We start from the raw sequence: 14347 nt of genomic DNA, 5'->3' as shown, positions 1-14347 counted from the left end.
GTGGTTCGGCGCGTATAGCCTCTAAGGTTTTGCACACACCAACCAACCTTTTTCATGCAAGTTTGTATCGTGCTGTCATGCTAACAGCTGTGGAACTTGTTTTTTGGATAGTCACAAATCTCTTGCCAAATCATTCAACTCATGGTGGTCAAATCCCTTGCGAAAGGAATTATGTTCACTTTCAAAATCTTCGAAGTTGGGGTCAATTCGACATTCACCAGAATCATATTCCTGTATTTTCAAAGAGGGTAATTCTTTGAAAACTGGCACTAGGCATTCAATTGAATGAGGCGCTGGGTGTATAGATGATAGTAGACTCGGATGCTCTATTTTGCATTTGTGTTTCTTGTTATATCACTATACGGAAGCAACAGTTACTTGAGTGATCTTTGGGCTCTTCCCAAGTCATAGATATGCCAAATAGAAATTTAGAATACGCTCCTTCCGTAAGCGTCCTTTCCATACTCGTTAATTCTCGACACACTGCTTGCACACTTTACAAGGGGCCTGTAAGTTATCTTGATCACCAATTTTGATTTTAAAATAGGGAAAATAGGCTTACCTGGGAAATGTGTTGATGTGTGTCTTTTGACTGGGAATGGTAAAAGTGCCACATCTGTAACAAAACGAATGAGAGCCGTTTAAGCACTTACGACGCGAGCTAGCAGAGACAGAAATAAGGAACGATTTTCAGTTAATATGTAAACAAAAACTAAAAGCCGCTAACCTTGTATACAAACAAGAACTCGGACTCCACGTCGGAATGTGCTTCACTATACCAGACTTACACACAACGTCTCACTATAGTATATCAGGCGTAATTGAACAGTCTAGACAAGTACGCATCTGTTGCTGGTCTTCTACGGTGTCATTCACCCGTCGCCAGTCGGAGGTTTTTATGTCAACCATTAGGAGAACAGTAACACTTCCTGTGATCCGCGCTCGATGAAGCGGTGAGTGGTCTCACTGACGTAAGGTGTAGACAAAAGCTTAACACGGTAGAAGAAAACTGAACTACAGTTTTGAAATCAGCATGCCTATTAAAAACAAACAGCTCAAAAATCGAACTTAGCAGAAATTGTTTTACAAATCGTTCCCCAGTGTTATTAATCTTATGTTTAATTTTCTAATGAAATTAGAAATTTATGAATTTCGATTATTAGTGCCATGAGAAATTCCGGATGATAAGCAACATTAGTGGTTTTTATTCGAATCATCCTTATTTCTCATAACGATGATATTTACATCATTCCTAAAAGTGGAATATTACATAAGAAACTATAAAGGTATCTAAGGGGAATAAAAACATCTTGCCATAAGAAATAAAACCTGAGGGCATTTATTGCATGCAGAAATCGTGCTTTCTAATGCTTAGCTAGCCATTAAGGAGCATATCAATCTTATTCAACTCACATGTGAATTATACGTGCTCCTTCGCAAAGGCATCCAACAAATTCCATCTTGTAATGAAATGCGTTATCATTCTTCATTTATCTCCGATGTCTTAGTTCTTGAGGATAAATAATTTTTAGGTGCTTCTTGGTCCTCGTAAACTGCTGCTTTTATCACTCATTAATTACATCAGCATTTGGGATAGCATTTTCTCTTCGAACGAATTACTTCTTGTTAGCATCAGTACTTTTCTATTAGCAGATTCTCAATATTCAGCAAATACTTTAAATGTTAAAAATCCAAAAACTGGTAAAGAGATTATCAAATGAACACGAGATCCATAACATTCGATTAGAAACATTTCCAAATCACGCACCTTCATATGAAAAAGTATGTACTTATAAAATGCAAAAATAAAAATGTCTTACTGTAATAATACATTCAAGCTAAAAATTAAGTTACTAAATTAATTTACAATTTTTACTTAAGTTGAACTAAATTTAGTTATTTTCTTAATGCAAGCGAGGAAAATTTGGAGAAATTCATCGATCTATTTATTTGCTGCAATTAAAATTTTTAGCTGAAAGGCTCTCAAAAACAAACTATTATTCACGAAATGTATCAGTTATAGAACTTTAAAATGATGAAAAATGGTGCTCACTTTCATTGCAAAAAGGGGCATTCTTCCTAATAATTATTACTTACATTAATTATTGACTATGATCATTATTTTTGTGAAATTCTGAGGGCCACCAATTTTCAAGTGGATGAACTACTGAATCTAACACTTAAGTTCTGAGCTCAATTACTATCAGAATAAAATGACTAAGGTTTATGTAATATGCACAAAAATAATAATAAAGCAATTCTTCTTAGAAAGGTCTGAACGAAATATGGTATCGTTTTACCGTTTGCATATTGATTTCTAAATTTCATTACGAAACTAAAAATAACTTTCCAAATTGAATGCTGTATTTTACCTTAATGTTTTTTTGAGTAACAAATTTGTTCTTTTCGTTGATACTTTTTATTAATTATGCTTTGCAGTAGTGTAAATAAATGGAATTTGCATTACATTGGAGGCACTTTACAGTTATTGTCATGTCGTAAAAACCTCAAACTGAAATTCATCTAATGGCAACTTTGAAACATTCAGTAAAACGATTGCAAAAATCTACGAGCAGTGTGACTTGCAATTACTGTTACGACTTCAGACATAAATGCGTGTTATTTTTTTAATAACCGTGCATAAATATTCTGAAGTTTTTTTCATGTTATACAACACTGAGTTATCAAAAAGGTTCAAACCTGAAAAATACTTTTTTTAATAACTAATGTAAGATATCATAAGCATATCAGATGGTAAATGTTGTTCCTGCAGTCCTGTAACTGTATATATGAAAAAAGGCCTAACGTTCCCAGATTATAAATTCTTATTAATGCCTGATTTAGATATAAGTAAAAGCATATGGCTATCGAACCACGGACCTCTAGAATACCAGCCCAGCGTGCAGACCACTACACCACGAAGGCACGCTAGGAAGGCGGGAGAAATACCTTATAAGTTATACGAAATGATTTGGCTACTGAATTTACGGACAAATAATAATTTTTTTCATTAAGAATTGGATAAAAACCTTTCATATGTGTGCTATATCTGTTTATGCTAGGAATTATGTTCGATTAAAATCTGCTTACAAAATTACAAAATTAAAATCTGCTTACAAATGCAATTATTAAGTTTGGTACCCTATGAAGATTAAAGTAAAACGGCTATGGGTGTCTAAAAAAAGAAATGTTTTTTAACTACATAGAAGATCAATTGATTCATATTTGACGGTCCATTTAAAAAAAAAGTAACGATGGACTTCTAAATGAAGTAATTTAATTATAACAACTTACCCTTAAGTACTTAATCATATTTTTTATTTGATGAAAAAGTCTTCGGTTGATAAATTATTCCAAACATTTATAGACTATTTCCCTCTCAGGATCAAGGAAGCGAGAAAAAGGGTTAAATACTTGCTTTTAAAGGGATTTTTCTTCACTGTCTGCAGGATTTAGTGTTGTGTTGCTTGGCACGCAGTACTAAACCTGGGGTTGAGTTCAACGTCTTTGCACCAGTTTCTTTTTGGAAGGTTGGCTCATCTTTAACTGTAGTTGCCTGTGTTTACATAGCTGGATAATCACCTTTAACTCCATACTACAACATGAATGGCCTTTGCACACAGATATTATAGCATACGCCGACGATGTAGCCCTTCTGGTGTCTGGCCGCACAAGAGATGAACTGGAACGGAATGCCACAGAAACCTGCTCGATATTCACGGACCTATGCAATAAACTTAAGTTAACCATCTCTCGGCAAAAGTCCGCAGCCATCGTAATTCCACGTCCTGGCATAAATCCCACAAGACGTCCATGTATAAAGCTACTGGGCAAGAACTTAAAAATAACGAAGACGATTAAATATCTAGGAGTCACTTGGGATCAAAGACTCACCTGGTTACCGCACCTCCAAGAAATACGTACAAAAACATCGACCATCGCAAGGAAAGCCAGGCAATTTCAAGTGAGAAATTGGGGACAAACCCCCATATCAGGAAACTATTATATCTGACAGTAGCAGAGAGAATAATTCTCTACGCAGCAGTCATATGGGCACAACCAATGAGCAGCCGAAAGACCAAGCTACTGACCACAATTCAACGGCCGTTTGCATTAAACATCTGCTGAGGTTATCGCACAACAGCGTCCAGCGCCGCCACGATACTTGCAGGCCTGCTGCCATTACACATAAAGGCAGAGGCAGAGGCTACCTATGTACGAATCACTCATCACAGACAAGAAGCCATATATGCAGGAATTACGTTCAGAACAACAGACTATGAACTCCCTGGCAGTGTGCGACACATCCACCCTGCCATCAAAGGTAGAGGGATCCATGTCAAAATCCAACATCAGTCATCGCACTCCAGACAACGCACTTCCTGTGCGATTACACAACTGTTCACTGATGGATCAAAACATGATCAGGGAGTGGGCTGCGCGTTTGCTCACTACGAACATGGCACACTAGTAAAGGAATGGAAAGGACATCTCACTAACAGCAATAGTATTTTCCAAGCAGAGGCACTAGCAATATTGAATGCACTACGACATGCCCTCAACCTTTCCCTTACCAATGCGACTTTTTACACAGATAGCATGTCAGTGCTACACGCACTCAGGGATCATCACCACACTTCACCCATCATCATAGATATACAGCAACTTTTACGCAATAATCATCAAGCCCGCTTTAACATGGTATGGGTGAAAGGACACTCCGACAACGAAGGGAATGACGTCGCAGACCGACTGGCTAATGAGGCTGCCAACAACATCCACGCTCAAACTATAAGTGCCCCTACCCCCGTCTCACACCTCAAGAAAACTCTGCGTAACATCTGTAAAGAAAAGTGGCAAGAAGAATGGAATAGTGGCGACACAGGGAGAAGGACGTATAACTTCCTACCAAAGATAGACACGGAACGTCTTATAACAATAGCCCCACTGACACAGTACATAACGGGTCATGGCCCATTTCCATCTTATTTTATGCGTCATGGCATCTCAGCATCTGACAATTGTGTCTGTGGCATGCTAGGTTCTCCCGAGCACTATCTATTTGACTGCAGTCTAACAACAAACCACCACTTACCACATCCAACGAATGATAGAACACTTTACTATCGTCTCATAATCAAACACCCGCCAGCTATAAGGAGCATCTGCGCAGTTGTACAGCAAATCAACGCCCTAGGGCAAGACATTTGCGAGCCACAGTAGCATGGTACTGCAGACAATGTACTCAACTATTAGATATTCGCAGTATGTACACATTCTGTAATACACATTCCACATTCAATTTCGAGCCTCGTGTTAACATCTGCTTTCAATAGCCACCAACTTGCAGATATAATGTTACTGACATGTTTATCAGTGTAAAGCACTGGGCACCCAATGGAATGATGTGTTATCGTAAATCGAAATATATAATATCCGTACAATGCACGAATGTAGTGTATGCAACGAAATATGTAATTCATGCAACAGAAGCCCCTAATGAAAGTATGTACATTATGTATTATGGGAACTGAGCATATTTCCGCACACCACTACTGCTTTACGCACACCTTACTATGTCTTATATGTTTCCTCTGAGTGTAATATTTGCATTTATGTGCTCTACGTGTTTCCATATGTATTTTATGTGTCATGATATGTATTTTCGTGTGTGTTTCTATGTCTTTATGTTACGTAATTAGGAGTGTGTTTTTATGCTTTTACGTTTAATTTTGTATATCTATGTGTTTCAGCTTATATGAGTGTTTTAGTGTTTTAATGCTATCCTTTATATTCTTTCTAAGTTACTTTGTGTTATTAACAACGTCCTATGTAAAAACTACCCGACATCTAGCCCCTGTATGGCCATGTAAACTCCTGGTGCAGCCTCACGGGGCTCCAGCGAGTTGCTTCTTCGAGATAGTGGAGGACGTGGGACATATGCCTGTTTACCTATGTTATACGTCAGGCGTCCCTGTCCTCCGTCACCTGTCACCTGTGTTTACATAGCAGCATTGAAGTGATCTATTTTAAGGAATAGGTTGTAGAAATCTTGGCATCGAAGTGAAATTAACTAATTTTAAAACGAAAATCAGAAACTTGGCGGCGATCTTAACGAAACATTAATGAGAAGACCACATAATATAGAACAGTTAATGCGAATACTAACCAAATATATCCACAAGAAACAGCCTGCATATTTGCTCATTATTTCATCGACGTGTCTGAACTAATTTTTAAACCAGTTAAAGCCGGTGGAATTACAAGAATTCATATCCTACAAATGCTTTGGAAATAGATTTTAAAACTGGTATAAGTTTAGGAGATTTCTCCAAAGCCAGTAATAAGACCACCAACAACTGGTTTTCATGTCAGTGTTGACTCAGATAAACAGCCCGTGCATAATTCTGTTTTCATACACTCCTCGACTCTCTGCTTTACATGATCCTAAAATGAACTCTCGGACGATGCAGATGGTTAAGCACATACGCCAAATAGGGTCAAGGTTAGTGAAAGAAGCGGAACGAAAAGAAAAGGCGATACCTTTTGTTTCGACTTGCTATTGTATGAATGCAAAGCACAGAAGATGAAGCTCCATCATGTATATTTCATTGTTTCTTTATCAATTAATATACTGTTGATTTTCAATAAATATTTATCAAAGGAAGCTGTGACTACGGGAATCTACAACAGCCATTCAAGGTCGGGATAGGATTAATGCCCGGTAAGAGTGTTTCGTAGGAACTGAACTAATTGTGAAAGAAAGCCGATTAAACAGGCTTATTGTTTAAATAAAACTAAACAATACCACAAAGATTTGAATTTCAGTTATTTTACAATTTCTTTTGAGTAAAAGTCTAAGATAAGTTCATTTCTATTATAATTCATGTATTATTTTTTAAATACAAGTGGCATGCTTCTGTGACAATTTTAAAATATTTATGAAAATGCTCTTGTTCAGAGCAATTAAATTAATTCTTACTTTCCTTGTTTTTATTGCAGTGTAGCCTTCCCACATTTTAATTTTTTTCGTGTTATGATCATGAAGATATAAAATTTAGAAACCAGTCTGTTTCTCAACGGTATCATCTTAGAAATTAGTTACAACCAAATTACTTATATTTTCTGGTTTTGTTTATGTTATTTTAAAATTTGCATCAAATATTGACATAAGTTTTAGAAAAGTTACTATTTTCTTGGTGATTCTGAAAATATAATATTGAAATATGAATTTCATATGATATTTTATTTTTCGTAATCTAAAAGCATGATTGTCATGAATATAGCAGGAATTTTCATGAATTCATAATGAGTTACTTAATGATATTTTCTAACTGAAGATAATATTCTTACAGATTTAATGAATTAAAACAGTTTTTTTTTACTTTCTCTTGTCTACATGGATATTTTGCTCTTAAAAGTTTCCTATAACGGAATTTAGAAAACTCTACCTTGAAATCTTTAAAACACATACTAAGCTCTCTTTTGCGTTTATAGCAAGCCAGTATTTTTCCCCCTCAGCTGACAACAGATCTGAATATTTTCCAAAAGCGTTTAAGAGAGTTTTATAATTAATTCAATTTTTCATTTCAGGTTCTACAGCATGCATGATGGTAAAGAATATACTTTCCTTGTCACATCTTCAGTAAACATTGGAGATGTACGAGAAGTATCTGCGAGGTGGGAAGAACCAGGAATTTACGATGAACATTTCTACTCTGGACAACCTGTCTGGAATTTCCGAGATTCAAACGTCAACATTCCAATGATGAACATAACATTATTGAATTTTGACCCATCTGGAGAGTAAGTTCCTACTCTTCATGAAGTATATTCCTAAATTATGCAAAATACCATCTTAATTTCTTGAATATTACCATGCATCTTATTTAGTTCTGATTTAAACCGGAAAGATTTTGCTACGAAATAGAAATATCCACGCATATACACAGCTGATTTTCAACAGGAAAACCTATGAAGCAGAATTACGATAACACACATAAAGGAAGGTTCAGTGTAATTAACTCTAAATTTAGTTTCACGGTTCTGCTCATACAGAAAATGCTCCGCGCGTTTTACCTAATGTAAAGCATTGAAAATTATTAAAGCATAATTTTAATTTTACGATTGTAAAGGTATTATTTAAGCCACAGAGGAGGAGCCACGGAAGACAGCTGAGGATGTTGATATAGCTTCCGAGCTCCGGTTTACATTAAAACTGGAAAGCACAATAAACTTTTAACATAAAATAATTCACATTTAACTGTTCAGTTAAATCTTAGTTTGTCTGAATGATGGGAAAAATAAAGAAAGATGCTCTGAAAATTAATCATTTCGTTTTAACGTTGACCCTAAATCCCTTTGATGATGCCATGATGGTTGCTTTTTTATTCAGGTGTGTAGCAGGAATTATTTCCGCTCTTACCAGACAAGAAATCCCAAACAAGGCCTGATAGTTAATAAAAGTTCCTGAGATGAAAAACACGTAGGAGAAAAGAAAAGGCAAAAAGAAGAAGGAAGCAGAAAAGCACAGCAGCAGGCCTAGCGATAGCATGTCACTATCTCTGGGGTGGAAAGATGGCTACTCAGCTTCGGAGAAAAAAGGCGGGCCAGAAAGGTATCTGGGCATGGTTGGTTGATGTCAAGTGATGTCCACGTTGTTTCATCACTCGTTGATTTGGAGAAATATAGTTTTTTTTGCAAATTTTTAATAGAGCGATAGCTAGCTTCAATTCCTGAATTCGCGATTTCGTCTTTTTGTATTTTTCAGCAATATGTAGTACTCTGGATATAGTTTCTTCAGTAGAAACACTCTGCGCTTGTACAGGAAGAGTTCTTTCCTGAGGTAGCTTCTTGAAATTGAGAACAATGGCAGGAAAGGAATTCATCAGCTTTGGAGTTTTTTTTTACCTTATAATTCATTTTGCAAATTTTAGAGGAAAATTTACAACCCTTAAATGAGGAGACGTGATGTAGCTTGTATCTGAGGCAGGTTGGTGTTGCGTTTTTCGGGAGCTCACAAGCGTAGGTCAAATGGTCTCCAGAACAGTTGAGGCATTTGGTTTGTTACTACAGAAAATTTGGTCGCTTCCAAATCTTTTAAATCTGTAACACTGGATCAGATTTACTTCGAACGGTATCTTCTGATGTTCACAACCAGGTCGGAAGGCTTTTCACGGCGTAGAGTTTTCTTTCTGCGTCACAGTTGCGAAAAACATAGGAAGCATCACTTCACGATCGGGAGCTTTCCTTGATAATTGTTTTAACTTTTGTACTGGGTGGCCCTTAGCACAAAGTTAATTTATTATTTCATCGTATTTGGCGTTAACAGGTAAGCCGTGAAGAACGACTTTTAACGGAATTTCCACCTTGGCTCTGAATGTACTAATTCGTGTATCATTCTTCATCAAAAGTCCAAGAGCCTCGCCGCGCTGGTCACTTGAGATGAATGTATTGAGATGGATTATCTGGTTAAAATTCCGATAAAGCCTTTTAATATATGCTGAGTAAAGCGATTTTTCAGTTCATACCAAGTGCCTTCCGGCCGATGACAGATGATTAGTGGCAGTCTTTCATTTAGCTGAAGCACAGGATTTGGATCGATTTGGCGTTTCTTCATTTCTTGTCTCATCAGCTGGCACAGGCTCCGGCTTGTCTTGGAAAATTTCTAAATTGGTTTTTAACTAAGCGAAAGATTTGAAATGGAGGCCTTCGAGCATTATACTGAAGAACGAGATTTGGCAGGTCTCATTGATGAAATCCAACCTTCGTCTTGAACTAAAAGGTCAGTTTTGATTATCTTAGTAACTGGCCTAGCGCTTTCCACTGGTCCGGAAGGCGATGCTTTCGTATTTCCTTTAACAATACTGGGTCTAGAGAGGCGTCATAATAGGTTTGTATCTTTCATCAGAGAATTTCAGTTTCCTGATAGGCAAGTTTTCCTCACGAACGACTTGTCTAAGTGTTTTATCGAGAATATAATTTCATTCGGCTTGAACATTTCGAAAGCTTAAATGAAATAAAATGTACGGCTTTTTAACGGAGATACATTATGTACAAGTTTTGAGAACTATATACTTATATACAAAGCTCAAATCCTAAAATTCTAGCTCAAACAGACATTTTTTTAATATAAAGCATAGAAACAATATATGCAATTTTTCGCCTTAAATCATTCGAATGATTAGGTACTTGTCGAAGCAGAAAATATGAAAAGTAATCTGTACTGTCGCAGGGATTCGAACTTCGGATCTCCCAGTTGCCAACTCGGCGTTCTTTCAATTACACTACGAAAGCACGCGAAAGAAAATCCAACAATTTTCTATTTATGAACAGGCACTTAACGTGATTACAAGAATATTTATTGGATGATAAATTTGTAAGAATTCCTATAGCTCAGATTTTCGAATAGCATCCCTAAGGTGCTATATGAAATTTTGAGCCTGTTTATTTTAAATTAAAATATTCTTCTATTGCTGGAGATTCCAATACAGGCTATGTTTTGCCGACTTAAGGTCGTCAGTACATGCAAAAAAAATCCTTGAATACGTTTAAACGTTGTAAGTCCTCTAAATAGCTAATCGTAAAGGAATTTTTAATAAAAAGAATCTTTAATGCAAAAAAAAAAAAAAAAAAAAAAAAAAAACATTGTCTTTTTTGATAAGTTACTCAAATACCAATCTTACTCCCCTAGGGAGAGTATAACTAACATGTACGCTTTTTAAATTCTGCCACAGTTTCTTGGAGGCTTATGATATTTTAGGAGGCAAAATAATAAAGCAAAAATATGTCTGAAAAACATTTTTAATAATATGCAACTTTGTATAAAAACAGAAAATAGCCAGTAAGAGATAAAACAAATTTATTACCATGTAAATTCACAAGAACATTTAAAGTTTAAACATTGGCAGTTGCAATTCAAAATAGTAATTATCCAGAAAAACATCAAAACATCATCTTAGATTGAATTTCTTGCCATATGCCCCAAAGCATAACATGTGTAACTTCAAGCAGTAATTTTAGAACATTGAGTGGTATTGTTGCTATGTATATTCATCTTTTGCAACGTCCAACGAGAAAGAAAAGGTCTGGTGGTATAATATTGGGCAAACATCGAAAAAATGCAGAATACACCTGTCTAACTAATCCATCTGTTTGATAAACAAGTGCTGAAGTACCACTTACTTCTTTCACGTGATGAGGAGTTCTGCTCCGTTCTCCTGGAAATGTGAATGTTCATCATGATCATGGCCCTCTAACTGCAGTTTAAGGTGTTCTTGCAGAATGTCCAGAACTACTGAAAGTCGCATTTTTAAATAAATTGTTGTAAAACAGCAATTTGGAAATTTCAAAGTTCCTCGATTGAAACTTGATTGAATTCATTACAACATGACTCTCTTTCAACTTTCGTTTTTTTTCTGAGTCGTTTCCAGTTGCGTATGGTTTTAAAAGTATTTCATATTAATAGCTCACCGGTTTATTTAAACACAAAATAAATAATAAAAAAAAACTATAAAGCGCTCATAAACTAGAAAAATAAAGACCGAGGTAAAACTTCTGTGGTGATACAAATTATTCGACTAAAAAATTAATACAAAACGAGATGTGCGTTCATTGTAATATTGCGAATTTAATTTATACTATTCTGAACAATAGAAATGAACCAGAGAAAAAAATGGTCAGTTGATAATTTTTGTATTAGATTGCTCATTTATTTTATTGAACAAATAACTAAGTGCAACTAAAATATACTGTTCGAGAAAACTAATAGGCAAGAGGTTTCATATAATAATATTCTTGAATAATCTTGAAAACTAATTTTTATTTCTTTTCAGGAATACTGGGCCTACAGAGATTTCGTTTTGTAAAAGCGGTGAAGTGAATGAACAAGGCTGGATGACGTACGTGCAGAACTGTTAGATATCAACTTGAGTCACCGAACTCTAACTGAAATTAGTGTTGAAAAAGCTTTACAGGCAGAATATGAAAATGAATATTTTGCTTCTTGTGAAAAGCTAGATTTGTTTTGCTAGCTCTATACTTGTGAAATGCAATAGTTAGGATAATTACTTAGCTAATGACAGAAAAATTCTTTTATTTACAGAGATTTTATTAATTTAAAAATGAGGATAGAGTTTATTCTTACTTCTGAATCATTAAGAGATGTTGTCTCCTGTATATAAAACTTTTATTTTAGAAGCATGAGAGAAAGCAATTTTGCATGTTTGGAGGTAGACTTAAATGTTGCTTCCTAGACCTATAGTGACTACAAAAATTTAAGATATAATTCCTTACATTCAAAGTGCAATACTTAATTTAGAAAAATTGAGAGATGATGGTCGTAATATAACCAAGCTTTATGACTATAAATAAATGCACAGATATTTGATGAAAGATATATGCTTATATCTAAAGGGTACTTAATATCTGAAAACCTAGCTCAAAGCAAAGTAGCCTGCAGAAACGTTTTGTCAGATTGCAGGATAGAGGCAAACGTTTAATTATTAGTAAAAACCATTTATCAAAGATCAAAGTTTCTGGAATTGACTGAGGAGATTAAATGCAGTTTTTTGGAACATATCAGGATCTTATTGTTTATACAAAACAAAAGCACATCACTTAATCCAAAACGTTTAATTTCAGTAGGACGATGAATGGTAGAACGGAGATGAATAGTAGTAAGCGTAGTGTTATAACTGTATTTATTGATTCTGTCAAGAACAATACTCTTCATTTAGATATACTGAAGGAAAATTTTACAGAATATGCTACAAAAAGTTTAAGCTAAATTGGTGGCAATTTCATACTACGATGGAAATTTCATATTCCAATGAGATAAGGACCTGAAATTCAATATAACGAAATTTTTCTACTCTAAACTACAATCTCCTGACCAACTCTAGCATGAAGTTTAGTGATTTTTTTTGTCTGGGTTCAAGACAAGTTTAGAAACATATAAATAAAAAGTAAAAATTCTTTGAAAGACATCCTGCAAGAATAACGGGATAAAATATTTAAAACTGCCAGGTAGAATCAGTACGATGCTGCTTAAAGGTTATTATAAGGGATAATACTTCCTTTCATTGTTTTAAAGTAATTAAACTCTTGTAATCTTAGTATTTTGAATACAAAATTAGCAATTGTTTATTAAGGTGTTTTTTTTTTCAGTTTCAAGTTATAGCTGTTAAAAAGTGAACTATATATTAGATCTATGAAATAATGTGATACAAAAATAGATCTATGAAACACCCAAATTTTGCCTTTAGTCGGAAATTATTATTAATTTTGAAAGACCGTATCAGTTTTTGGAATCACTGTTAGATTACATGCCTGTTTTCAAATCGTTTGTGTAACAGTCTGTTGTTTCAAATGATGTTTGTTGTCAACACTCTGTCGCTTTCAAACCATCTGTAAATTTTAACTGCTCATTTTTTAGTAGTATTAATAAATATTTTAAATCGGATATCTAACAATCTTTTTTTTTTTTTTTTTTTTTTTTTTTTTTAAAGTAAGAAAAACTGGCATTTTATGCAAATCATAGATTACTGAACGTTAAAAATATTCGCAGCTTTTATTTTATAAAATTTATAATGCTCTCAAAATAATGCTCAACAATGGTTAACTGGAGAAATCATGCATTTTTGCACACATGGGTGAAAATTTTAGACGGTCCTGAACATATAATATAATAATCTCTTTCAAACGTGTGAGTGCCGTAGAAATGTCTTTTAACAATTAACATAATATAAACAAAATCATAGGTATTTTAAGATTTGATTTATTACAATAAAGATGCAGTATCATCTGTAGAGTAAATGATGCAGTATCAGTATTTTGAAAACATTAGAGCGCATAATACATAAAATTCAATTTTTAAACTCTTTATATGAAAATGAGACATTTAAAAGTTAAAATGAAAGTAAACTGCTTCTGCTACTGTGGCAATTATAATTTTAAAACTGCATAATTGTTATACATTTAAAATATTAAGAACCCTTAATTCTTAAACATAGGAGTTTAATTTTAAAACATATTCAAGCAAATGAGTTTAATTTCATAGTTAAATTAACATAGATCCATTCTAAAAAGAAATTCTTTCAAAGGTTATTGTTATGGAGCTCAAAGATATAGAAATGTATTAACAGTGCAGGTATTCTGACTATGATCTAGGCGATGCATAACGTAGAATTTACTCCCCATTTTCAGTTTCATAATCCAACTTCTATGCATAAAGTGAAGTTTATGTCTCTTTTTTCCATAGCATAAATAGTAGAGGTTTTGACATTATTTTGCAAGAGTTGAGAAATTATCTTACACGCATTGTTCAGGCATTGCTCTCTGGCTGATA

At 34.5% G+C, this 14347-nt stretch overlaps 1 protein-coding gene across 3 annotated transcripts in view; it reads left to right on the top strand.

Moving 5' to 3' along the window:
• LOC118199176 (pancreatic lipase-related protein 2-like) overlaps positions 1 to 13462 on the top strand; it is a 94300-nt gene extending 80838 nt beyond the window's left edge. For all 3 annotated transcript variants that reach the window (XM_035370995.2, XM_035370987.2, XM_035370981.2), the window contains 2 exons: positions 7594 to 7806; positions 11835 to 13462. In XM_035370995.2, the coding sequence (XP_035226886.1) occupies positions 7594 to 7806; positions 11835 to 11919 (298 nt within the window). In that variant the 3' untranslated portion in view covers positions 11920 to 13462. The remainder of the gene's footprint in view (positions 1 to 7593; positions 7807 to 11834) is intronic.
• Positions 13463 to 14347: the final 885 nt, after the last annotated feature.

The sequence above is a fragment of the Stegodyphus dumicola genome, chromosome X2 (assembly GCF_044657685.1).
Source record: "Stegodyphus dumicola isolate Sdum_Otavi_A_Nest chromosome X2, ASM4465768v1".
Taxonomy (NCBI): Eukaryota; Metazoa; Arthropoda; class Arachnida; order Araneae; family Eresidae; genus Stegodyphus; species Stegodyphus dumicola.
Note: the sequence above shows the minus strand (reverse complement) of the source record. Positions and strands in the feature narration are given on the sequence as shown.